At 42.6% G+C, this 25,122-nt stretch overlaps 1 protein-coding gene across 1 annotated transcript in view; it reads left to right on the top strand.

The window, feature by feature from the left end:
• LOC308291343 (poly(rC)-binding protein 2-like) overlaps positions 1-25,122 on the top strand; it is a gene marked incomplete at both ends in the record, with an annotated part of 60,355 nt that overhangs the window by 14,987 nt on the left and 20,246 nt on the right. The window contains 6 exons of the mRNA XM_080733334.1: positions 8,689-8,820; positions 10,133-10,261; positions 14,628-14,702; positions 17,087-17,158; positions 22,306-22,347; positions 22,671-22,746. Of these exons, the coding sequence (XP_080589460.1) occupies positions 8,689-8,820; positions 10,133-10,261; positions 14,628-14,702; positions 17,087-17,158; positions 22,306-22,347; positions 22,671-22,746 (526 nt within the window). The remainder of the gene's footprint in view (positions 1-8,688; positions 8,821-10,132; positions 10,262-14,627; positions 14,703-17,086; positions 17,159-22,305; positions 22,348-22,670; positions 22,747-25,122) is intronic.

Genomic DNA, 25,122 nt, shown 5'->3' with positions numbered 1-25,122 from the left:
GTTCCCTATTTTCTTAAACTGTTTTTATTATATTTTGACACTTGCTTTGGCATGTTGTCTCATGTCAATAAAGCACCTTTGAATTGAAAATATTGATATCTACAAGCTCACAAGGCTTCAAAAGGCTCACGTTGTTAGCTCGTAGACTGGATATGTTCACCATTTAAAAATGTAAAAATAAAATAAAACTAACAATAATAATAGAAAAGGAAGGGTTTTGGACATACAAGGTTTCCAACCCATGATGTCTATTCATTAGCCTGGTGAATAAAGCTACGTTGGCTAATGAGATCCACAGAGCAGACACACAGTTAACAGCTTCTCCCTTCATGTTCGCTGGTATTCACTCCCGCTCCATCCGTCAGCTCATTAGCAAAGGTTGGACCAGGTACTCCACTCCAGTATATATACCTGAATTTATATCTTTTTTAAACAGTTTTACTGCCAGATGTTATTGTTTATTTATTGGGTCTGGTGCCAGCAAAAAGCAGCTTTCCTTTGCGATGTTATAGAAAATTATCTATTGGTTCTTTCTAAACAAATTACATTTATAATGGACGGTCAAATGTGTACTTTGGCCATACTGGCAGCAGAGGGCAGCCTTATGCAAGAATTAATGTGAATTGGGCCGCTCGTTGCCATCCAATCAGAGCACAGAATCGCTCGGGAGATGTTTGTACTGTACACGGTGGCGCGACCCCCCATCAGCTTTACAGTCATCAGACGAGATAAAAAGAACGAGCCGTATTGGCATCGCGCCGCCGTCAAAAATGGGGCGAACGGGAACGTCCGTAGCAGTAAAAGAGTTAAATAATGGAAACGTTTCATTTGAAAATTTAACTTTAAACCTTCTAAATACTGTATTGAAGCAAATTAAAAACTGTTCAGGGTGTTCACAAAACGAAAAAATGACAAAAGGTTTTTTGAAAGTGGAATATCCCTTTAAACCCGCCTTTCTCCATCCCCACCGTTCAGCTCAAACTTTGCCTTGTCATAGCAACCCGTCAGCTGACCCGCTGTCTGTCTGCGTGGTGCCTTCACCGTGCACGAGTGGCACGCGTCTGACATCTTTTAATTAACAAGACCCCCCCGAAGAGAGGGAGGGAGTGACACAGAGAGAGAGAGAGAGAGAGAGAGAGAGAGAGAGAGAGAGAGAGAGAGAGAGAGAGAGAGAGAGAAAGAGAGCTGCAGGGGACCCCCTGGAACTCCCTTGGGGTCCCCACACCACACTTTGAGAACAGTGACGTTGACCTAAAATGAACTCAGTTTATCAGTTTTCTGAAAAAAAGGGAAAAAAATATAAAATCTAAATAAAATCTAAATAAAAAGTTGCTTTATCAGTGGTGCTCAAACATTTGTCAAGGTGATGTGTTTGGATGCCGACCGACATCTCAAAATGTTTTGTTACAGATTTGAGTGTAACATGTTTGCTTAAAATAAAAAGTAGAGAATAATCAAGACGACGACGGATAGTTGCAGGCCAAGAACACCACGCCAGCACGCATAGGGAGGCTTGTTTTGCGGAGCTTGATGGCTATATTGGCACAGAAAGGACTAGCCCAGCCAGTAGCATTGTGTTGTACCACGGGAGAGGATAAAAAACTGTTAAAAACACAAACATACCGGCAGGGACGTGCAGAGAATGTTGGAGTGGCAGGGGCTGAAATTTCTAAAAAGGGCCCTTTGGTGAAAATATCTCACAAAGCTCACAACGCGTTGCAAATGCCACGCTTTGTGAGCTTGGAGGTCGGCTATTTTCAGTGCTTGATACCACACTGAACTAAGCATAATCAAGTCAATACTGGAAATGTGGTGTAACGGCATGGATTTCTGCACAGAGAGGACAATTCTTTCAACATAAGATGCTGCAATCAAGTTCGAGTTTGGACAAGGCAATTCTCTTGAATGCTGCCTTCAGGTATCATGGAAAGTGGGGCATTTGCATTTCTTTCACCATAGTGAAAACTGCATTCATGGTCTGGAGAGGACACTTTTTACAGACGGCTAAAAGGTGATGTCTATGTGTGCACATACCTGCTTACCGGACACAGAGACATAATCACAACAGAAGCAGGAAAAGCGATGGCTTCTCTTTGATCCTATGGGACGCGGGGGGACGTACCACCGTGATGCCATGTTTCCATGAGGAAGGACCCGTCATAGCCTGGCTCAGGAAGGACAGCTTGCTCTGTCCCTTCCTGTTAGAGCAGGGGTCCTCAACCTTTTTTGACCACCTAACAGAAAATAACTGAACCATCCTGTGTTATGGGGGCAACGTGTGCTGAAAATAGCAGATCTGCTATTTTCAGCGAAGAGATTTAGTGTAGAGGGGGGAAAGAGTGGGACAAGGATGTGTACAAAAACACAAATTGATTAAAAAAAACATCATACCCTGTATATACCATGTATGTATAGGCCTATAATGATGCAATGTGAAAACACAATACTGTACCAACTGTATACACGTTACCCATTTTCTTAAACTGTTTTTGTTAAATTTTGACACTTACTTGCTTTGGCATGTTTTGTCTCATGTCAATAAAGCTCCTTTGAATAGCAGATTAAATCCTTCTTCTAAATCAGTGGTTCTCAAACTTTTTCATGTCAAGGACCCCCAAAATTACATGTATTTGGCCAAAGACCCTCATCTCAAAATATGTTGTATGTTGTTCCAGGGACCCCCAGAAGCAAATATTTGAGTTACAAATGAATCGAAGGGGTTCCCAGGCAGACAGAGCCATGGGTGTGTGCAATGTGCAAGCAGCACAGACAGTAAACAACAGCACTGTCAATGCACATCGACACACCTAAACCCAACGCAGCCTCTGTTAATGTGATTAAGCTGCAGCTGCACTGCAGGAGCTGCTGTTCTAAATAACAACTCTACACTGACTGGATACATAGGAACACACATTCTTTTTTACCCCCCTCCAGTTTCTTGAAAAGTAACAGTTTGGGATATCGGATGAAAACCTTGTATCCCCCCCCCCCCCCTTTTTCCTTATTTTTTCTTCATGATACATCTGTTAAATACTGCATGAAGGCATTCTGTATTATGTGAATAAAAACTAATATAACAACCAAAAAGATAGTGAAAATAGCAGATCTACAACCTCACAACGCGTCGGATCACGTTTATAGATAGATAGATACTGTAGATACTACCTTTATTATCCCAAGGAGGAAACTCAGTCGCCCAGAGGCTTACAAAGGTAAAAGGTTTACAAAGTTACAGAGATGTATGAAAAAGAAAAAGTACTGTTGTATACAGTAAAAAAGAGCAAGGGACAATCCACGACTTTCCATCCCATCGTGCATTGCGCAGAAGGTGTGCGGAAGCTTCCGGCGCCGCAGCCGAGTGTGATCCACCAACTCACAATGGTTGCATCTGCGACGCGACGTCAGCTTGTATGTCTGCTGTTAACCGGAAGTGTCCCGCAGATAATGCTACAGTAAATTCTCGCGGAAACAGGTGGATAAAAAGAAGAATATAATATACATAAAGTGTCAAAAACAGTGAACGCTCATAAGTGTCACGTCACAATTTTCCGCTACCTCTGATTGACATGCTTGTACTAGGAAAGAGGGCATTAACACGTTGCAAGCCGCGGCAGAACCCTCTGAACAGAGGTAGCGCCGAAGAAATAAGCCATTTATTTACAAACATGTTTTAAAAAAACAAAGCCCACATGATAACAACACGTACTGGAGTGCTCGACACAGCGTACATATTCATCCTGCAGAGGTCGGCGATCTTACTTTGGCGAGGCGGAGGGGAGATCAATTCCATTCGTTTACGTGCGGCGAAGCAGGGAAAGGAGCGATAGAGAAGCGGCGCCCGAACGTGATTGAAACCGCGATCCACGAACAGAGACAAAGACCAGCCATCTTGTTTGAGCTTCTTGCTGAGTTTCAACACTGGGGAGAGGATGAGGCTCCTCCTGGCCAGCCATCCATCCAGAATGTGAGTCAACGGCGTGGCCTGCTGGATATTAGGAGTATCACACCCAGCACCAGAAAATGACTGTCAGAGCATATTAACCCTTTCAGATCGCTCCAAAAAGACACAGAGAAGAATTTCCGATGTTTTTTTTTTTTTTATTATAATTTATATCAAAAGTCCGGGAATAGACGGCGTGGCTGATGGGACCCAGTAGGAAGTCCGAGGGAGTACGGCCAGGCTTAGAAGGTGTTAAGTGACGTGGGGGAAAAAAAACACAGAAAAAGTTGAAACATGAGAGGTTTCTCTCCTGACGCCGGCGACATACAAGGTTTCCCCACCGCGACGACAACAATGTTGATTCTGTTGTCTCCCAGACTTATTTCCGCCAATTTGCCCCCGAGACATTTCCTCTTTCTTTCTCCTCTCTCTCTCTCTCTCTCTCTCTCTCTCACGTACTGTACAGACATTTCCTCTTTCTTTCTCCTCTCTCTCTCTCTCTCTCTCTCTCTCTCACGTACTGTACAGACGGTGAAGGGTGAAAGGTACCGGGACGTTCACAGTTTGTTAAGATGCGCGGTCGCATATTTTTAGATGAAAATCTCGGGGAGATGATGCCGACTAGAAGACGTGCGATGCGATCCCGCTGACAGGCTACGTGCCGCTCATGTAATGAGAGCGGAAGAGGCGCGCGCCACGGAGAGCCCCTCATCTGACAGGATAAATATAGACGCTGTACGCACAAAGCACACAGCGAGCACCGGCTCTCTCTGGCACAGTGCACACACATCAGGATGGGGAGTTTAAAAAAGTGGTGGGAAAGTAACTAAGTATAAAGTACGTTTACTCAGAGCCGGCAGGAGCACCTTTCCCAAACCTATTTTCATATCTCACGTCATCGATGGGGAATTTTAAGGCTAATAGAAACAGGCAGGCTTTCCGCTCCTGGAAAGTTAGCATCCTATATAATACACTGGTTCCCAAAACACTGGGTAGGGACCATAGCATCCCTTTGCTTGGGGAAAACCTCCTAGAAAATAGCTGATCTACACAGGGCATTAACGAAAAAGTCGACAAGTCGACTCAGTCGACTTCATTACACAAGTCGACTCCCACCAGAGAAAGTCGAAAGTCGAAGTTGAAAAAAATAAAATAATACTTTCTATTTTGAAAATAGCAGATCTATCTCTATCTTCGCGATGCGAGGCGTTGTGAGCATGTAGATCTGCTATTTTCACAATTTCTGCCTCTATATATTTGACAATTTGGACAATGTTTAATTTGCCATTTTAGAGGTATTAAAAAGTCCTTAAATTCAACTCAACTTTTTACAGAGTCGAGTCAACTTGCAAAAATCACAAGTCGTTAATACCCTAATCTACACAATGATCACAACACTTAGCTTTTGCTGATCTATAAGCTCAATGTTCTGCCAATCCACTGGAAATCTACTATCTTGCCAATGGCAGGATGTGTTTAGGGTTAGGGTTTTGAAATGGCACATCTGTAGATCATCGAAATGCAACATATTCTCGTCACAATACCTTCATCCCATTATTGACACACAGAATAAATAAATGCAGAACTGGTTCGGAAGTGTCATCTCTCCCTCTCTCTCTGCAAGGCTACCCCTCCACTGGCTTTTTATGCTCAATGAATAACCTTGATAAATAAGAATTGTGATCGCAATATTGATCAAGATAATCGTGACAATCATTTGAGCCATAATTGTGCAGCCATGCATCAAGTGCAACCCTATATATATTTCTTTGGACTGACAGGATTGGATATTAAGTCTATTTCCAATCCAATCCACTTCATTTATAGAGTACATTTAAAACAACAGCATTGAATCAAAGTGCTGTAAACAAATATAACACTAAGAGTAAAATGATATGATGGGAGGTAGACATGGTGCTGATACTGTCAGATGTGCTATTTATATTGGCCAGATAAGCTTCTGATATCTTACAAAGGGACAATACACAGTCACGGCAACCTCGCGCCTTAAAAAAATAGAAGATCCACGAGCTACAAGCTCTAGTGCAGGCACGTGCATACATAGAAATCAAAGGGGGCTTGAGCCCCTGCCCTTTTATCCACCTGTAAAAAGTGCCCTCTCCAGACCATGAATGCAGTTTTTACTCTGGTGAAAGAAATGCAAATGCCCCCCTTTCTATGCCATACCTCGAAGGCAGCATTTAAGAGAATTGTGCCTTGTCCAAACTATCCTGAACTTGAATGCAGCATCTTATGTTGAAAGATTACCCTGTCTGTGTAGAAATCCATGCTGTTACGTAATTATCTCCAGTATTCACTTGATTTTGTGTTTGTTCAGTGTGGTGAATCAAGTACCGAAAATAGCCGACCTCCAAGCTCACAACTGCGACGCATTGTGGAGGTCTGCTATTTTCATATTTTCACCAAAATGCCCTTTTAGAAATGTCAACCCCTGCCTCTCTAACATTCAATGCACGTCCCTGCTCTAGCGTAGAGTGAAAACAGGAAGGGGGCCTAGCACAGACCCCTGGGGGTACTCCAGTCAGCTAAATAACAGGGTTGAAGACACATACATCCACACTGTAATTTACTATGTTGTAATGTAATCTATGTACAGGTAATGTTGTTGATGTCATCCCCCCAACACGGTGGTTCTCAAAGTGCGGTCTGGGGACCCCCAGGGGTCCTTTAGGGGAGGTGGTTCCAGGGGCACTATTTGAAAACCAGTAATAATAACAGAGAAATAAATGCTTACATACTGATTAACAACTTGTTGCTTGGCTATTTTGGTCATCTCTGAAACCTACCTACCTACCTACCTACCTACCTACCTACCTACCTACCTACCTACCTACATACTGTACCTACCTACCTACCTACCTAAATACCTACCTAAATACCTACCTACCTACCTACCTACCTACCTACCTACCTACCTACCTACCTACATACCTACATACCTACATACATACATACATACATACATACATACATACATACATACATACATACCTTCCTACCTACCTAAATACCTACATACCTAATTACCTACATACCTACCTACCTACCTACCTACCTACCTACCTACCTAACTACCTACATACCTACATACTGTACATACATACCTACCTACCTACCTACCTACCTACCTACCTACCTACCTACCTACCTACCTACCTACCTAAATACCTACACACATACATACATACATACATACCTACCTACCTACATAAATATCTACCTACCTACCTACCTACCTACCTACCTACCTACCTACCTTAACCCACACCTTAATACGGATCAACTTTGGGGTCCTTGACACGAAAATATTTAATCGACTGCTTTATAGAAAACAAGGCAGCGTGATTGGCATTCAGTAGCATGCCTGTATTCAGGACACCTCACCCTGATGGAGATGGAGACAGAGAGGCAGAGAAGGACATTTACATTTCAAAGCTTCATCATGGAAACGAGATGCTCATTAATTAGCCTGGTCTCCTCCTCCAGCAGAGGATGAAGGGAACGTTCGTTACCTGCAATGTGTGTGCGTCAAATCAGCTGTTTGGACACTGTGCAACAATAGACACACGTTTGGCCAACATGGGTGAATATTTGGCAAGTGTTGAGAACTTTTAGATCTGCCATTTTCACACAAAAAAAGTGAAATGTTTTAATAACACAAATCTTGTACGGGGGTCCCTGGCACACAATATTATCAGAATAACAGCTCTGTAAAATAAATAAATTAAAGGAGTAGTTCACCCATTTTTTTAATATATATTACTTTTAAATGAATTTTCTATCAATTATTCACCCGACGAAGCCTTAACATAATGGGTATTTCTTGTTTGTTTTATGTCGTATTCCCAAGCCAATAATTGGATGACCTGAAAATAAGTCATTCTTTTAATGTAATACATTCTTTAATTAATAGAAAATAAGTCATTTTTTGCGTGAACTACTCGTTTAATGTCATAAAATCTTTAATTAAGACCATAACACTCCATGTCCCAGGGTCAGACATCGTCCAGACTACAGAGTACACTCTGTACTGTCCAAGAGACAGAAAAGAACCCTCAATAATGAAATATTTACGATTGTAAAATGTCAGAGCACAGAGCGGCGGTGCACTTTTTATGACCAGTGTCAGTCCAGTGTGAAGTATTTATGTTCAGCTCTCTCTCCAGTGACGCGTGGCACACTTTCTACCAGCGCTCGTCAAAACGCCTCCTTCCTCGCCCTGCATTATTCCTGTCACGTCACACTTTTGCCCTACTGTCGGGTGGAAACCATGTCCAACAAAGTGTTACTTTTTAGGAAATGGAAGATGAAGAAAAAAAGAACCCTATTATTATTCAGTCAAAACTCTTGTGAATACTTTCCATTGGTTCAGTAACCTTGAAGAGAAGTTCACCACCTAAATTACTTTTTTCTATTGATTACTCACACCATGGAGACTTGAATTCATGCATTCAAATCAAGTGGATGTGCGAACACTTTCTTTACATGCATTCCTAAAACAAAAATTAGATTATAGTAAATTTGCCCCCATTGATTCCGGATGGAGACCCAAATGCATTTGAACTCAAGTCTCCGTGGCGTGAGTAATCAATAGGAAAAATAAAGTCATTTTGGGGGTGAACTACTCCTTTAACCACTTTCAGTATTTTACGTTGCAATGAATCGTGACATTATGTTCTCACTCTCTCCCTCCTCGCTCTCTCTCCTCTCTCTCTCTGTCTCTCCAGGACCTGACCACCCTGGTTGCCAACGGCACCATCAGCTCCAAGCCCCCGGTCACCCTGAGGCTGGTCATCCCTGCCAGCCAGTGTGGCTCCCTCATCGGGAAGGGAGGGACCAAGATTAAGGAGATCAGAGAGGTGAGCCAGACACTCACAGCTTGTAGATCTGTTGCGACCGTCAGGTCGCAAGTTACTATGAAAAGCTCCACCAGCTCCATCCCCCCAGAGGGGTCCACAAATTATTTTGGGGGGTCCCCAGATGATTAACTTAATGTGTAACATTGTTTTCTCACTCAACAGTAAACAAACCAACACAAAGTTTAAGTGTATATATGGGTATCTGCACATTTCTAAAGTGACAATTTAAGGACTTTTTTAATATCCAACTATTTTTATCTAAATATTTTAATATTATTAATATTAAAATATAAAATGACAAATTAAACATTGGTCAAATTGGAACTAACTGGAACTATATATAGTTGTACTGACACTGACCTAATGACCTTTCCAGGGAGAATGCTCATGTGCGTCTTGCTGCGTCACCCTTTCTTGTTTTTCTTTTTTTAGTTTGTTTTTCTTACACTGACCATTGGACACCTTTTTTGTTTGGCTCTGCACTATTAGGTTGTGTTAGTAGTATTGAGTATTTTGTTTGTGTTTGACATTGTGGTGAGATAGGTGTAGCACTGACTAGCATTGACTGTTATGGACACTTTAGTTTGGGCACTATATTGTATTGATAGTTGTGCTTAAGTATTGCTATTTTGCTTTTTTTGTTCAAGTTGGCTGTTGACAGTTTGACACTTTATGTATATATTCTTCTTTCCTTTTCTTTGATGTACCTTGCTCTTTACTGTACTCTGTTAGTTTTTGAAGTGGTGAAAGCCGCTTCCAAGGAGTGGCTTTATCTGTCCCGTACATGTTTTTTTGAGGATTCCCATAGATTCCCAAGGAGTGGCTTTGTTTGTCCCGTACATGTCCCGTGCATGCAGAATTGAGGATTGGTCAAGCTTCACATGACAATTTGGCCCTCCAGACAAAATCATTCATTCATTCAGAATTCATAAAAAATATAGAACTAAAGCACATAGAAAGTATAGATCTAGAACACAGAATGTATAGATCTAGAACACAGATTTCATAGTTCTAGAACACATAGAATAAAAATTCTCCGCTTCACTTCGAACCAAGGTTTGATTATTTATTATTTTCATACTTCTCTGTAACTTTGTAAGTATCCTTATACTGCTGTGCTGCCTCCGGGCGACTGATTTTCCCCCTTGGGATAATATCTATCTATCTATCTATCAGTCCATTGTAAGGACAACCAAAGCCTTCAGAGATAGATGTGTTATCATGACTCCTCCCTATCTCCAGAATCGCTCTAATCTGTCCTGTTTATGTATTTACTTATGTATTTCTCTTTTGTATACCCGATGGTTTCCAGAGCACTGGAGCACAGATCCAGGTGGCAGGGGATTTGCTGCCCAACTCCACGGAACGAGGAGTGACGATATCTGGGAGCCAGGACTCGGTGATTCAGTGCGTCAAGCTCATATGCACAGTAATCCTGGAGGTATGGAAGCCAGACACCATCCCCCCTCTCCTCTCCTCTCCTCTCCTCTCCTCTCCTCTCCTCTCCTCTCCTCTCCTCTCCTCTCCTCTCCTCCCCTCCCCTCCCCTCTCCGGCTGTCATGCTGTCATAGCTTGATTTCTGCCACTTGGGGAGAATGTGTTGAAACATATTGTCTTCAACAGGTAATAGAGGGTATGCGTGTGACATCACTGTTGCTGGAAGTTATGTGGGAACACGCCTACTGAGTGACAAAAAAAACTAATTTCTGCCATTGACAGCCCATACATCCAAACAGAAAAGTCCTATCTGATTGTATTAAACAAAGTTAAACTCACCAACATTGCGGCTGTACTGAAAGCTTGAACTATCCTCTTTCTATCTGCAATGTTTTTGTTTCATAAAAATCCACCATAGGCATGTTATGAGCTACTTTCTGTCAAGACATTCTGTGCAGGTTTTTATTTTTTCCAAGGGTCAGAGTTTGGAAGCACTTGTTTTCTACAACACAACATCCTGCTGCCTTCTGCATTATGTGCAGATTAGAAACAGGTGGTATGCAGGGCCGTTGAGTGATTTGCAACTAGCACTCCCAAACTCCAATGATCCATGCTGCTCAATGTTTTGCCACTCAGTCTAGATTAGGGGGGCGGGTCCCAGTGGACGTGCATACCCTCTATTATTGTGTGCATGTTCATTGCAGGTTAATCTTTGGGAGGTTGAATCATGTTCCGTCGTACCATAGTGTTCCAAACCTCTATGTTGTGAATGAAAATGTGATGTTTTGCAGAAAACTCTTAGTATTTAGAAGGCGTTCTTTTTAGAATTGTCCTCAGGTCTATAATGGGTTAACTCCAAGACAACACTTTTGGAGTTAAATAAACTACAAAGTATTATCATCGATTGCTGATCAATTTTCGGTAGGTTGAATTTGTCATGTGTGATGGTACAAAATAATCCATAGTGTCCATTTAAAGTGGCACTATGATTTTTTCCCCCTTTTTTTGTGTGAATAAAATTTTCATTTTGGTGGAATATGTATGTTAATACAATATAGCCTAACTAACTTAGAACACCTAGAGACACAGGATCTGACACGAATGTTGCTGAGTGAGGACTGAGGGTCAAGATTCAATTTATCCCCTGAGCAAGCAGAAGCAGTAAGGCTGGCTCTGTTAGCTCAATGGTAAATAATGTCAGCACTTCCGCAGGAAACCCGGGTTCAAAATCAGGGGTGGAAGAGGAAAGTTACCTTGTGCAGCTTTAACTCAGAGAGTGCATAAATCCATTGGTACGCACACAAGTTAAAATGGACACGGAGGATGTTTCTTCCTGTGCGGTACTATATCACGGTGTCGAGCTGTACAGTAGGTGTTTGTTGGATACAGATGAAAGTGTTTTTTTACAGCATTAATCAGAGCCGGAATGCTTTCCCGTAAGAAGAAAAGGCCTTTAGGGAGTCGTACGGCGAACTCTCACATAAAAGCCGTACAGTTAACCTGTCCGTTAAGGATAGTACTCATCCTTGTCTCTTTCAACTAATGGAGGCCTTTTTATTGGTCCGTACAGCTTCCCCTGCGGGGCAGCCCCCCAGACACCGGGAAACGCTCCAACATTGAGGACATTTACTCACTACTCACAACTACTGTTACTTAAAGCAGTGGTTCTCTACCTTTTCAGGACGCAACCCCCCCAAAAAAACATATTTGAACCCCCCACCCTGACAACTTCAAGCACTTGGAATTGCAGGAGTTGCGGCGTTACATTTTAGTTTGACTCGGTCCCACAGATAAATATTGTGAATATAGCAGATTTATAAGCTCACAAGTCACAAACAGGCCTGGAATTTTGTTATTTTAGGGGCAATGCCACTTGGCCTTTGGTGTTGTGCATTTTTTGAGGGCACAAAGGCCAAATGCCAGGGCAGGAAGGCCATCAAACAAAACAAGATTTAAGTCCATTGAAAGAATTGGTTGAATCTAAGGGTTAGGGATGATAACCTAGTCTGCAGTGAAATAGATAAATGATGGTATTTACAATCTGATCCATGCTCAGCCCTGCACCCATCAAAGTCACTGGATTGGTTTAAAGATGGGGACTCGGGGGAGTTAAGATTTCAGAATCTCAACAAAAGACACTGGTGTCTACATGACAAGAAAGAGACACTGGTGTCTACTGTCTACATATTGACATGACAGAGACAGAGGGGAGAGAGAGGAGAAAGTAGTACATCTGGGGCATTAAGGCCACTGTGGCCTCAGGTCTTGCCGTTGGTTTAAGGGACACAAGGCCAAACTGAGGGGCAACGGCGGCCATGCCCATGGCCTTCATGGCCTCCATGAAATTCCTGCCCTGCTCACAACGCCTCGCAACCTTTTCACAATTCACAATTTCCGGTTCTTTATAGTTTGTTGCTTACTTTTTATACAGTAATGGTATTTATTTTTCTTTCTTTTTTTAAGTATTCAAATTTGTCACCTAGCTGTCATCTGGGAAATCATGTGGGGAATCGTGATATTGCTATGTGTCTGTCAGAGATGGGCGAAAATACATAAAAAGTCTTTTGGGAAAAACATTTATAACAATTAAAAATAATGTACTTGGTCAGTACTTGGTCAAATACTGACCAGGATACAGTCACATGGTGACAGTATCCTGGTAAGTATTTCACATAGTATGCATTTTCGTCCATCTCTGGTACTTATAAGTAAAAACTCAGGAGTATATACTTCTCCCAGCACTGCTAGCTCACAGTTATAATAGCCATTGCGAAGAACATAAAAGCTGTTAATAGAAACCAAAGTGGCCCCGCAGCGAAGGGTGTCCACCTTTATATGACAACATGCTCTCTTCAGAAAAAAATGGAGTTGGGGCGAATAAAATTAAAACACAGCCCTCCTCTCCTCCCATGCACCCGAGGCACAGAGTCTCGCTGTGCGTTCGTTCGTTCATTCCCGGCACAATCCCTTTTTTGTCTGGGCATTGGCAGCTGGACCTGACTGACTAATTGCTAGTTTGATCCAGTTTTCCACAGGCCTTAGTGTCTTCAAAGGCTCCGCCAGTGTCATTAGGATTCTCCCCACCAGCGAGCCGCCCTCCACCCCCCCCCCCCCCTTTTTTTTAAGGCTTTAAGACCTGGAATTATTGTATACTTTAGCTATTTTTTTTAAATTCGTGATTTTTTTTGGACAATTTGAATATGTAATTTTTCAGAAGCAAACTTTATGTAATTCAAAGCTTTGCTTCTGGGGGGTGCCTGGAACAACAGATGTTGAGGTGGGGGGGTCCGCTACAATTTTTAGATTTTTTTTCTTTTTTAATTTTGAAAATCTTTTTGATTTTTCAAAAAGAGCAGATATACAAGCTCACAGCGCGGCACTCTGCACTAGATCTGCAATTTTTTTTTAATCTTGAAAATCTTTGCAACACTTTGAATATATATACACAGTATATATAACAGATTTTGCGATGGGGGGGGGTCCACGGCCAAATAAATACATTTTTGGGGGTCCTTGCCATGAAAAAGTTTGAGAACCACTGATTTATAAAAGAAGGATTTAGAAGACATTTATAGAATGGGGTCAGAACTATTATTCAAAGACTTGAGTGAGCTTGTATATCTGCTATTTTTCAATAGTTAAAGCATAAAATAGTGGATAACATAATAATGCATAATAATGCATAACCCGGGTCTTAAAGGGTTAAGGCTCTGGGATGATAAATTATGCAAAGTTATACGGAAGAATGTATAAACTGCGACTCTCGCTCCCCAACAGACGTGATGCTCTCCACGTTGGCAGGCCCAGATTAAATAAATAAATAACACGGCTATCCACTTCATAAGCTGTGTCAGGTCATGTACATCTGCTTTTTTTTAATATCCTTCTGCTGCTGATGTGCAGAGAATTCTATCCCCAAAGACGTCCCCTTATCCAGCACAGGGCTATAATTCATCACGGATGAGATACTGATTCAATGTCAACCGCCATCCCCGGCTAAAAGCTTTTGCTAGGCTGCCCCAATTATTCAATAAATGACTTATTACCCAAAGAACAACAAGAGCGGAAACCAACGAATGCCAAGCAAAACGTCAGAGGTTGTCACTTGTTGTTGCGTTTTAACCACTTGAGCCCCGTGTTATACCTCGCGGTACGATGGTGTCATGTGGAGATATTAGACAATCTATTGTGTCAAGTTGTGAGATTGATTGATTGCCTATTTTCTCTAGTGTGTGTGTGTGTGTGTGTGTGTGTGTGTGTGTGTGTGTGTGTGTGTGTGTGTGTGCGCGTGCATGTATTGGATACAGGTGCATCTCCCTAATCTAACCCAGACCCCTCCTCTTTGTCCCGTCTCTGCTCCCCCTCCCCAGTCTCCCCCTAAAGGCGCCACCATCCCGTACCGGCCCAGCCCCTCCCCCGCCACCCTCCTCATCTCCGGCAATCAGGTAAGACGCTGAGTTCTCAACGCCTGGTCTGCGGACCACTTTCACTTTCAATTCCTTTGAGAAAAAGTGAAACATTGACTATATTCTACCAAACTACTTTTGGGTGACTCTCTTGTATGATGAAGTAGGACATTAATTTATGAAAAAAAGCAATATCAGAGATTCTGACCGACAGCGAAGATAAGATATCAAACCAGGGTGTTCGTGATTGGTCAAAAGGTTGAGAATGTCCGATGTGAGCAGGATTCGTCTCCTCGCTCGTAACGTAAGCCGTGCAGCAGCAGCTGTGCTGCTTTATGACAGAAAGAAATGAAGTCCATGCAGGTGTCTGCTGGAGAGAGACTTCATAGACACAAATCCTCTGGATCTGGTAACATCAAATCCTCTGGTAACGTTCTTGACCGTCACCCAAGTCTGAGGTTTCGGGTGCGTGTTTATAGTTGTGAGGGCCAAATGTCGCCGCCAACTATAGTCGAATTTGAAATAGACCTTTTCCTCTCAAGAGAAATGGTTGTCTTATGGTGTAATAATATATATATATATATATATATATATATATATATATATATATATATATATATATATATATGTGTGTGTGTGTGTGTGTGTGTGTGCTATACATACATATATACTGTATATAGCCTATATGCTTGTAAATTAGGAATAGTTTCAGGTTAGGATTAGGATTAAGCATTTAAAGGTTAGGGTTGGGGATTGGTGTTGGATTTGGGCCTGATTTTTATACTTGGCTGTGCACCAGTGTTGCTTACCGAAAATAGCCAATCAGCTAATCTCAGAACGCATCGCAGCACAAATCGTTGTGAGCTTGTAGATCAGATATTTCCAATGTTGTGTGTTCGGGAGGGATCTGGTACAGTATGTACTGTAACTGCATTATAGATCAGTGGTTCACGAAGTGGGGTCCCGGCCTCAGGGACCCTCAGGGTTATAATGGATTGCATTTTTATAGCACTTTTCTAAGCAAGTTGCGAACTCAAAGCGCTTTACAATGGTTCATTCATACATTGGGAAGGGTTCCTTGAGAAGGTTCCAGATACGGTATTTTAATTTCAAGGACCCCCATATACAGTAACTATAATGAAGTATGAAGTATTTGGTACACTCTTAGAGTTACGGGGGTCCTTGAAGTTAAAATAGTTTGAGAACCACTGGTGTAGATGGTGTGAGGTAAGACCCCCCTCCCCTCCCTTCCACCCCCACCCCTTCACGAAGTAAGACACAACATAAAGATTAGCGGGCGAGAGCCGCGACATTTGACCTCCTCGAGGGCTCAACGGCTCCACAAGTCAAAGCCTTCGCCCGTCGCGGATGTCAAGCTAGAGTTTCTGACGGCGGAGTTTTTGTACAGCCTCAGAAACCACCCTTCATGCCGGGCTGAAATGTTATGATGCAAAGCATTGTGTTGTTGGCGATCATATTACTCATGATAATAAGCTATCACATTATAAACTGCGGGCGGGGGAAGGATGGGTCTGAAAGCTGCGGTCGCAGAGGATGGAAGATGGAAAGAGCTTTAATGAGGGGCTGAGTGGAGATAAGGGATGTTTGCCTAATTTGTCAAGTGTGTGTGTGTGGGGGGGGGGGGGGGATGAAAGTTGGGTGGCGTAGATGATGACTCACAGCCTAAAGCCTGTGAAAGAGTGTGGCTAGAGAGTTAGACGTGCGGCTTCTATGGAGCTCTCACACCATCGTTTAGTTTTAGTGAAAGGATGTGGAGGGGAGGGTAAAAAAATGGTTTTTTTTTTATATAGTTTTTATCCCGCGATTTTGTAACCCATTTTCACCCAGTGCCAATTGCCTATGTAATCCTTGGCTCTGCTCTCCCTCTGCCGCGCCTGGGGAGACAACGGACTGACCAAATGCTTGCTTCTATGCATGAGGAGTCCAAGTTGCTTCTTTTCACCTGACAGTGGGAATTTCCCCGGTTTGGACGTAGCGCGTGGAAGGAACACGTTATTCCAACCAGTTACTTTCCCCTCCATCAGGCGCCCCGGCTGGCCAGGGGGAGGCATTATAGAGACCAGGATTACTGCATGTTTTTGTGAGGGTATCTACCCTAGGAGACACGGGGAGAACATACAAACTCCACACAGAAAGGCCCTATCGCCAACCCCACTTAGGGTGTGGGCAAATACATGGACTTTGTATTTCAACACATAAGAACAAACCCGCACCTTGACATGAACCCAGAGATTACACACATTCATCGATAGACCAAGAGTAGCTATAGGAATTAGACCCATTCTTTTTCATTTTCATCTTAAAATTGCTAAATACAAGGCACAAATACTTCGTATCCATACAATTGATTATTTGCATTGCAATAGGATTTGATACCGATTATTGTCATTGTGTCTCTGTAGGTATTCGAGGCATCAGAATTCGCCCCCCACCCTCTCTACTCAGTGACCCAGGGCGGCCTTGACCTCCAGCAGGTGAGTGTGACCTCGGCAGCTCGCTCGTTTCCGCGCACACAACACAAGGAGTGCTCTGTACAAGAGAGCAAGAGAGAGCTTGTTGTATAGAGCTGCTATTTTTAGAGACAAAAGCAGCAGCCGCCGCACACTCCATAACACTGTGCAGATATCAAGAGTTTACTTCAAGCTTTGATGCAAGCTTTCCAAGGTCACACGACCGAATTAGAAAGCTTACGTTAACCCATTTAGGCCTAGAATTATTGAATGCTTTAACCAGTGAAAAATAGCAGATATACAAGCGAGCTTGTAGATCTGCTATTTTTGAAAAAGTCATGAAAATGTGTGCAAATCTTTGAATAATTGTATTTTCAAAGCGAACGTTTGTAACTCAAATTTTGCTTCTGGGTGGTCCCTGGAACTAAATATTTTGAGATGGGGGTCCTTGGCCAAATACCTATCATTTTGGGGGTCCTTGACATCAAAAGGTTTGAGAACCACTGACATAGTAGTCTCTCAAGAACAGACTAACTGAGCTCCAGTTGAAGTGAAAAGGACCTTTTCTTTGACGATGGCTAAGCCAGATTGCTGACATATAGAAACGTAGGTCTTTCAAAAAATCTTAGAAGGATTCAAAAGACACTTATAGAATCGGGTCAAAATTCTAATTTTCACGATTTAAAAAAAATAGCAGATCTACAAGCTCGCAGCGGGGCACACTTGTAAATCTGCTATTTTTCAATAGCTAAAGCATTCAATAATTCTAGGCCTAAAGTTAAACTGTGATATCTGCAGCGTATCAGTGTTTTGGAGAGGACGGCTGCCGATCTACAAGCTCACAACACGTCACACTGCTTTGTGCCGACCCACAAGCTCGCACCGCTTTGTGGGCTTGCAGATCTGCTAATTTCAGATGGGGGTTCGTGGCCAAATACATATTATTATGGGGATCCTTGACATGAAGATGTTTGAGAACCACTGCTTTTAAACAGTGGTTCTCAATCTTTTCACGCCGCAAGCCAGCGAGCCCCAAAATAATCATATTTGAACTGGGGACCCCCCCCCACCTCCCACCCTGACGAGCACTAAGAGTTAAGGAATTGCATTCTGTATAACACGGTTCTATTGTGAAAATAGCAGATCTACATGCTCACAACAGCTAATTTCACAATTTCTGCCTTATATTTGGCAATTTGGCCAATGTTTAATTTTTCATTTCAGAGGTATTAAAAAGTCCTTAAATTGTCACTTTAGAAATGTGCAGATACCCTCCATACACTTAAAACTTTGTTGGTTTGTTTCAGACAGACAGACAGACAGACAGACAGACAGACAGACAGACAGACAGACAGAGAGACAAATTCATGCATGACACGTCGTTGGTACTTTGCTTGGGGGGGGGGGGGGGTATTGGATTATGGAACAGGCCTCCTTAGAATGGAGGCTTACACAGGAATGAGTTTCACGCTTTGCAGGGTGGGGTGTGTGGTGGAATAAGTACTCACATGTTTTACTTAAAGTAAAAGTATCAATAAATACTGCAATACAGAAATACTCTGTTGCAATAAGTATAATGGTCCGTAATTCTAAATTTACTTAAGTAAAAGTACAAAAGTATTGGCATCAAAATGTATTCATGCAGAATGTCCCCGTTTTCAAATATAAAATAATCTTTTGAAAATAGCAGATCTACAAGCTCGTAGATCGGCTGATTTCAAATGGCCGAAATGTATAGGGCTGAAGTGGGTTAATGCATGTTTTAACTATAAGTTGTCAAATAATTTAGAGGAGTAAAAATACGATATTTGGATCTGAGATGTGGTGTATTGTAAGTATTGGAAATTGGAAATACTCAAGTAAAGTACAAAACTGTACTTTTGGGTTTTGGGTGCTGGGTGGGTGCCACCCTGGGTGGCTGGGTGAGTGGGAGGGAGGGTGGGAGGGAGGGTGGGTAGTGGGTGATGAGGGCAGTGGTTGTGGCATGTCCAGAATGACAGTCCATCATCTGGCACACACAGAGCGTTAGAACAACAACAGCTGAACATAAGCTGGAGCCATTGTTCTGGTCTGTCATCATCACAGAATATAATATAACCTCCCTGCCTGCCTGCCTGCCTGCCTGCCTGCCTGACTGCTGCAACCTGACACCATGCAGCCAACACCAGCCCACCGCACAACACCACACACATCATTTTTAGCCCCTCATTGCTCTGCACTCCCAAACACAATAGGGCAGGGGTCTTCAACAGAGGGTCCTCAGAGTTACTACAGGGGGTCTTCCAAATCTTTTTTATATTAACCACTTGAACCCTAGCTTCCATATTCTGAGAACTTGAGCCAAAAATAGCAGATCTACAAGCTTGCAACACCTCACGCTGTGAGGCGTTGTGAGCTTGTAGAGCTGCTATTTTCGGCAAAGAGGTTTGGTGTAGGGGAAAAAGAACAGACAGAGTAAAAGGTCAAGTTTATTAAGTATTGACGTTTCAAGTGGTTAAATATCTGTAAACACACATTGACTCCAAAATACACTGATGATTATGCTGTCAAACGATGAAACTAATATGGAATCTATGAACAGGTTGTGGGGGTCCCTGCTTCATCTCTCTCTCAACTAAGGGGCCCTTGGCCGGCCTGAAAACGTTGAAGACCCCGGCAATAGGGTTTGCAATATCACACTGACTGACGACAGCGGCGATTCTGTCACAATGTAATAGGGCAGAAACTATCAGTTGTTTCCCAAGTGATTATCTATCGATTGCTTTATCTATTAATTGAGTAATCGAGAAGCGTGATACATTTTTTGTATATTTTATAAATCAAAGAATCTATGCAAAAACTAAATATTCTTTTTATTTTATTTTTTATAACCTATTTTTAACTAAAGCCCTATTTTATACCTTGCCATACAACGGTGTCGAGCACGAAATAATAACTTGATTTGTAATAATCAAGTCAATCGATTGAACGCTTCAAGCTTGTAGATCTGCTATACTTTTGATGCTTTTGTGAGATCAAGTAGGGCGTTCATTTATGAAAAAATAAACAAATAAAATACAAATACAAACAGTTAGGATATTGAGATAAGAGGTTTCTGCCTCGACAGCAACAATATGCATGGCTCGATGTATCTGTGGGCATCATCATCATCATCATCATCATCAGCTTTCAGCTCTCTGTCCATCTGATGGCCTTGGTATGGACTGGTAACACAAGCCAGACTGCTGGCGTCAGCCAGAATTGAGTTTTAGCTAAGTGCCGTCTGGGCCCCTCCCTCCCCAACCCGGGCCAGAACCAATCAAACAACTCCCACACCACCCGACCGCGACCCCCGCCTGCCCGGCCGTGACCACTGAAACACCACCCTACCGTACTAATGACAGGAAGCTGCTCGACTAGATAGACAGACAGAGGCAGACAGATAGACAGACAGACAGACAAGGTAGATACATTATTATGCACTGAGCAAACACTCTTCATCCAGAGCGACTTACTCTAAGCAAGGTAAAAACATACAGTAAGTCAAATGCAGAGAGACAGTGTAGTAGTGCCTCAGTAATCTATAGGCTAACCGTGGTTCTCACACTTTTTTGGTCGCAGTACCCCCTACTGATTTCTGAAGCCAAGTACCACCTTCCTTGGATATGCTGTTCATTATCTGGGTTAGGCAGGCAGTGGACCTAAAGCAGAAAAACACTAAAAACGATATTAATGCAATAGTTTTTTACTAATATCGCGAGTAATATCGATATCGAGGTATATTCAACAACGTTATCGAATGGCCAAGGTTTTCCTAATATCGCCCAGCCTTAGTTGAAACTGACAAATAAGGTGATACTTGATCTCTAGTAGATCGAGAGAGAGAGAGAGACCCCCCCCCTCCCCCCCCCCCCCCCACACACACACACACACATGCACACACACATGCACACACAGGGCGAGACAGAGCGAGAGACTGAGGGTGAATAAGCAGGTTATGTGTACTATGTGTGTGTGCGTGCATAATTGAAGTAAATGGGGGATGGGTGGTAGGTGTATGGTAGCAGTAATGGAGGGGTGGGGGGTAGGCACATGGCAGATCTAGCTGCAGGAAATGAGGATGCATTAGCGGCACACTGCAGTCATTCATTGACTATTGAATGTATCGTCACTGTCGGCTGGAAAGCTTGTAGCCTGGCGTTGCTCATTACTAATTCCTCACTGCGTATCGGATATTAGTCTAGACTCACGAGCAGAATTTTCATTTCCAAGGGGTGGGTTAAAAAAATGGCTCGGGACACGATCACCCTGGCCACAATATGTGATGTGAATGGCATGAACCTGTAGACACCGGAAGTGGCGGAAGTGCTGCGGTTAACGGAAGTTACGTCATGCGTTGCAATCTGTTTACATACGCCAGCGAAACAAACCTAAATAGTTTTTAGTTCTTAATAGGTGTCCTTTGTCAGAATCCATGTTTTTGTTTGGATATTGTTTATTACGAGCGCAACCGAAGGGTCGGGAGAAGTAGAACAGTTTTTTTTCCCCCGCCAGTGGGGAATACACCACACTGTGAAAAAAACAATAACATCCGGTGAAGTTCTACCGGTGGAAGTAGCACCGTTCAATGCCGTATCAGCCTATGGTCGTAACCAGGCTTTTCTCTTCGCAGATGAGTAAGCCTGGCTACGCGAGGCTAGGACACGTTTGGTTAGACCAGAGCAATGCTGGGCCCTGATTGGTTCCCCCAAATTTTGGGGGAAAGGATATGAATTCACAATTGAGCTGGGCCAGACCCATGCCCCCAACCTGCAAATCAAAATCGTTAAAATCACAAAAATGATAGAAAGAAGTAAATGAAAACATTTGAACACTCATAGTTTCTTTTCTCTAATGACTATCTAAAATATGAACCCCTGTTTTAAAAAAACTAAATTTGTCCTTTAACTCATTTCTTCTGGAAACCACTGTCATGAATAAAACACCATGTTGTAGAAGGAACACTATACCTGGATGGATCTACAGTAGAATGCCATGGCTCAGCTCTTTGCCATTATAATGCATGGCCGTAAAGCACTTACGTACATTAACCAGCTAAAGAGTTATGGTCTGTGGGAGAGTTTATATCGATGTAATATACCTAATGCAGAGTTTTTCTTCTCTCTCTTTTTTTGTTTCTATTTTTCCCCCAGGCCTACACTGTGCAAAACCAATACGGCATTCCACATTCAGAGGTACAGTATGCTTAATACTTTTAAAAAGATTGTCTCGATTATGTCAAACTACTGTATCTGTGCCCGTTCTTATTATTCAGCTTAACAATAGAGTAACTGAAGTCCTGGCATCACTCCCAGCATCCCGCAAAATGTTTTGTTCTCTTGAAAATCCCATAGAGAATCCGTAGGTTTCCAGGAGAAAAAATAACGCTTTGTTCCAGGCGGGTAAATAGCACCCTCTAGCCGCAGTGATGTCAGACTTCGGCGTTCTATGGAATTGTTTTGTTTCATGACTTTCGTGCATGTTATAGTTGTATCATAACTGTCTTTCTATTCCACAGTTGGCCAAGTTACATCAGTTATCACTGCAGCAGAGCCTGAGTCCACTAGGCCAGCCTGCGTCTACTGTCATATCTGGTATGTATTTTTTGATTATTTTGTCAGACAAAAATGGAGAACAGTACAAGTATAGTCAATACAATTGAAATGTAGTACAGTACAAGTACAGTTTACACCCTGCTTAAAAGGAACATCCCAAATAAGACTTTTTACGGTCTTTTTTTTACTTTGGAAGCCCTCTGTATTTATACTGTATACTAATACACTTATACCTGTTATGTATACTGTACGCATACTCCTTATAATACCTGATTACCTGTAAGACGCCTAAGGGCGAGGTCGCGCAGGACAGAATTCGCACAGGACGGAATTCATTTGCGAAGTGTGATTCGAGTTGCGGTTGGTTGATTATTAAGTGAGGTTGACGTTACTGGCGTTACTGACAAGATGTGACGGTTTTCATAGTTAACTGCGACCTACGCAGATCTACGTTGTGAATCTCGCGATGCGACGCATTGTGAGCTTGTAGATCTGCTATTTTCAAATGGTCGAAATGTGGTTGAAGGGTTTTCAAAGTAAACCCTTCAAAGTGTGCTCTACAAAGTAAATAGTAACTTTTTAAATAAATGTAGTAAAAGTACAATATTTGGATCCGAGAAGTAGTGGAATAGAAGTAAAAGGGACGGCTTTCCAAAGTGCAAAAGTGTGTCAAAGCACAATCTTTGTTTCATAAAAGCCCATCCCGCATATACTCGCGATATATTTACCGATATCCTGAGTGCCCATCCCGGGTATACGCGCGAACGGTGCGATATATACAGTAAATACAGTAAAGCTGATTAGCCTTACCTTGCGGTCTTGTCTGTCCATTGTGCATCGGTAATGTCCGCGATTTGTTTACAACGCACGTTGGCGTGCACGCAAAGTGAAGCTGCTCCATAGAAACCCATGGATCTTCCATCAAATAATCCTCATTATCTCTAAAAGATACATTTTGATCCCAAGGCTGGCATGTTTCTCGCTAGATTTGCACTTGCATGGTGGCCGCCGTGACTCCCTTCGTCAACACACTGTTCTGAGACTAGATCCGGGTCAAAGTTGAAAAAAGTAAAGTGACCAAAAATCAGCGCAAATTCCGCCCGGCCCTTCAAAATAAGAGCGGAGACCTATGGGACAAAATCCCTTCAAAGTAAGGGCACTATATGGGTTAAGCCAATTACCAAAGATGGTCCTTTTGTTTAGAACTCAAACTTCCTCCATGTATCGCAACACTCACAGTACAGAGTTACAGATACAGGGTTAATGACAGTACGGTCAGGATTCAGCAATACAAAAGATAGGAAATAACCCAGTGGTGGAAAAAGTGCTACATTGTTTTACTTATTAAGTAAAAGTATAAATACTCTGTTACATGTAAAAAGTCTGGTAATCAAAATCAAAACATACTTGAGTACAAAGTACTCATTATGCAGAATATGCATGCAGTTTCACAAGGAAGACCCCCTGATTTAGACAATTTAATTTACAGCAAGCCTCCCTAGGACCCAATCATTTCAAAGGGGTGTCTCTGGCCTGTAATGGAAATCTAATTGGGGCCCTGCCATGAGAGCTGGAAACCCTGCTGCCATGGATCCTCTAAATGAGCATGGAGAGAGAGAGAGAGAGAGAGAGGGAGAGAGAAGAGAGAGAGAGAGATAGATATGTATTTGAACTGCGTTCCATTTTGTTCTCGTGCATTTTTTATGCAACCGAGTTGGTGGCGCTTTGCCATTAAGCCCTGCTGATTATGAGCTCATGACAGTTACTAGGAAGGAGTGGTAATGGGCACTGCTACGGCCCTCGCAAAGCTCCCCGTCACAAAGGCAGCTATTATGTGAATACGCTCAGCGAGAGAGAGAGAGACAGAGACAGAGAGACAGAGCGAGAGAGAGGGCTGGACTGAATGAAACAGTCAGTTTATTAAAGGTAGAACAACAGATAACGGACAAATAGCTGGTCCATAAACAGTATCTACTTTATAGTCTCACATGGCCAGACTGTTGTCTCCATAGAGGTAATATACAGTATAATAAGAGAGCGGACGGCCCCACCCCCAGGCTGCCCCAGCTATTCATTTCAATGCAAGTTGCTCAGTGGCGTTTGAAGCACCCGGAAGACTGCCGGAAGTAGGAGAATTGGCCTATAAATATAGGCCAATTTTGCAGAAGTATTAAGCACAGAGCAGGCGCAAAATGGTACAATTAGTATTAGCATGCGCAGTAGCGTTTAACTGCCGTTCCATGTTTGGCCATCAGGTGAAGGCTGCTTCAACGTTCTACTGTGGTTCTGGGGGCTTGTGTTGCCTCACACTATTTTCAAATGCTTCCTGTCATACAATCTGGAGCAACGGAAGCTCTGAAAATGATCCGGGGATAAGGCGGATGTTAGGGCTGTCACGATATGACATTTTACAGG

The sequence above is a fragment of the Nannobrachium achirus genome (assembly GCF_963921795.1).
Source record: "Nannobrachium achirus genome assembly, chromosome: 9".
Classification (NCBI taxonomy): Eukaryota; Metazoa; Chordata; class Actinopteri; order Myctophiformes; family Myctophidae; genus Nannobrachium; species Nannobrachium achirus.
Note: the sequence above shows the minus strand (reverse complement) of the source record. Positions and strands in the feature narration are given on the sequence as shown.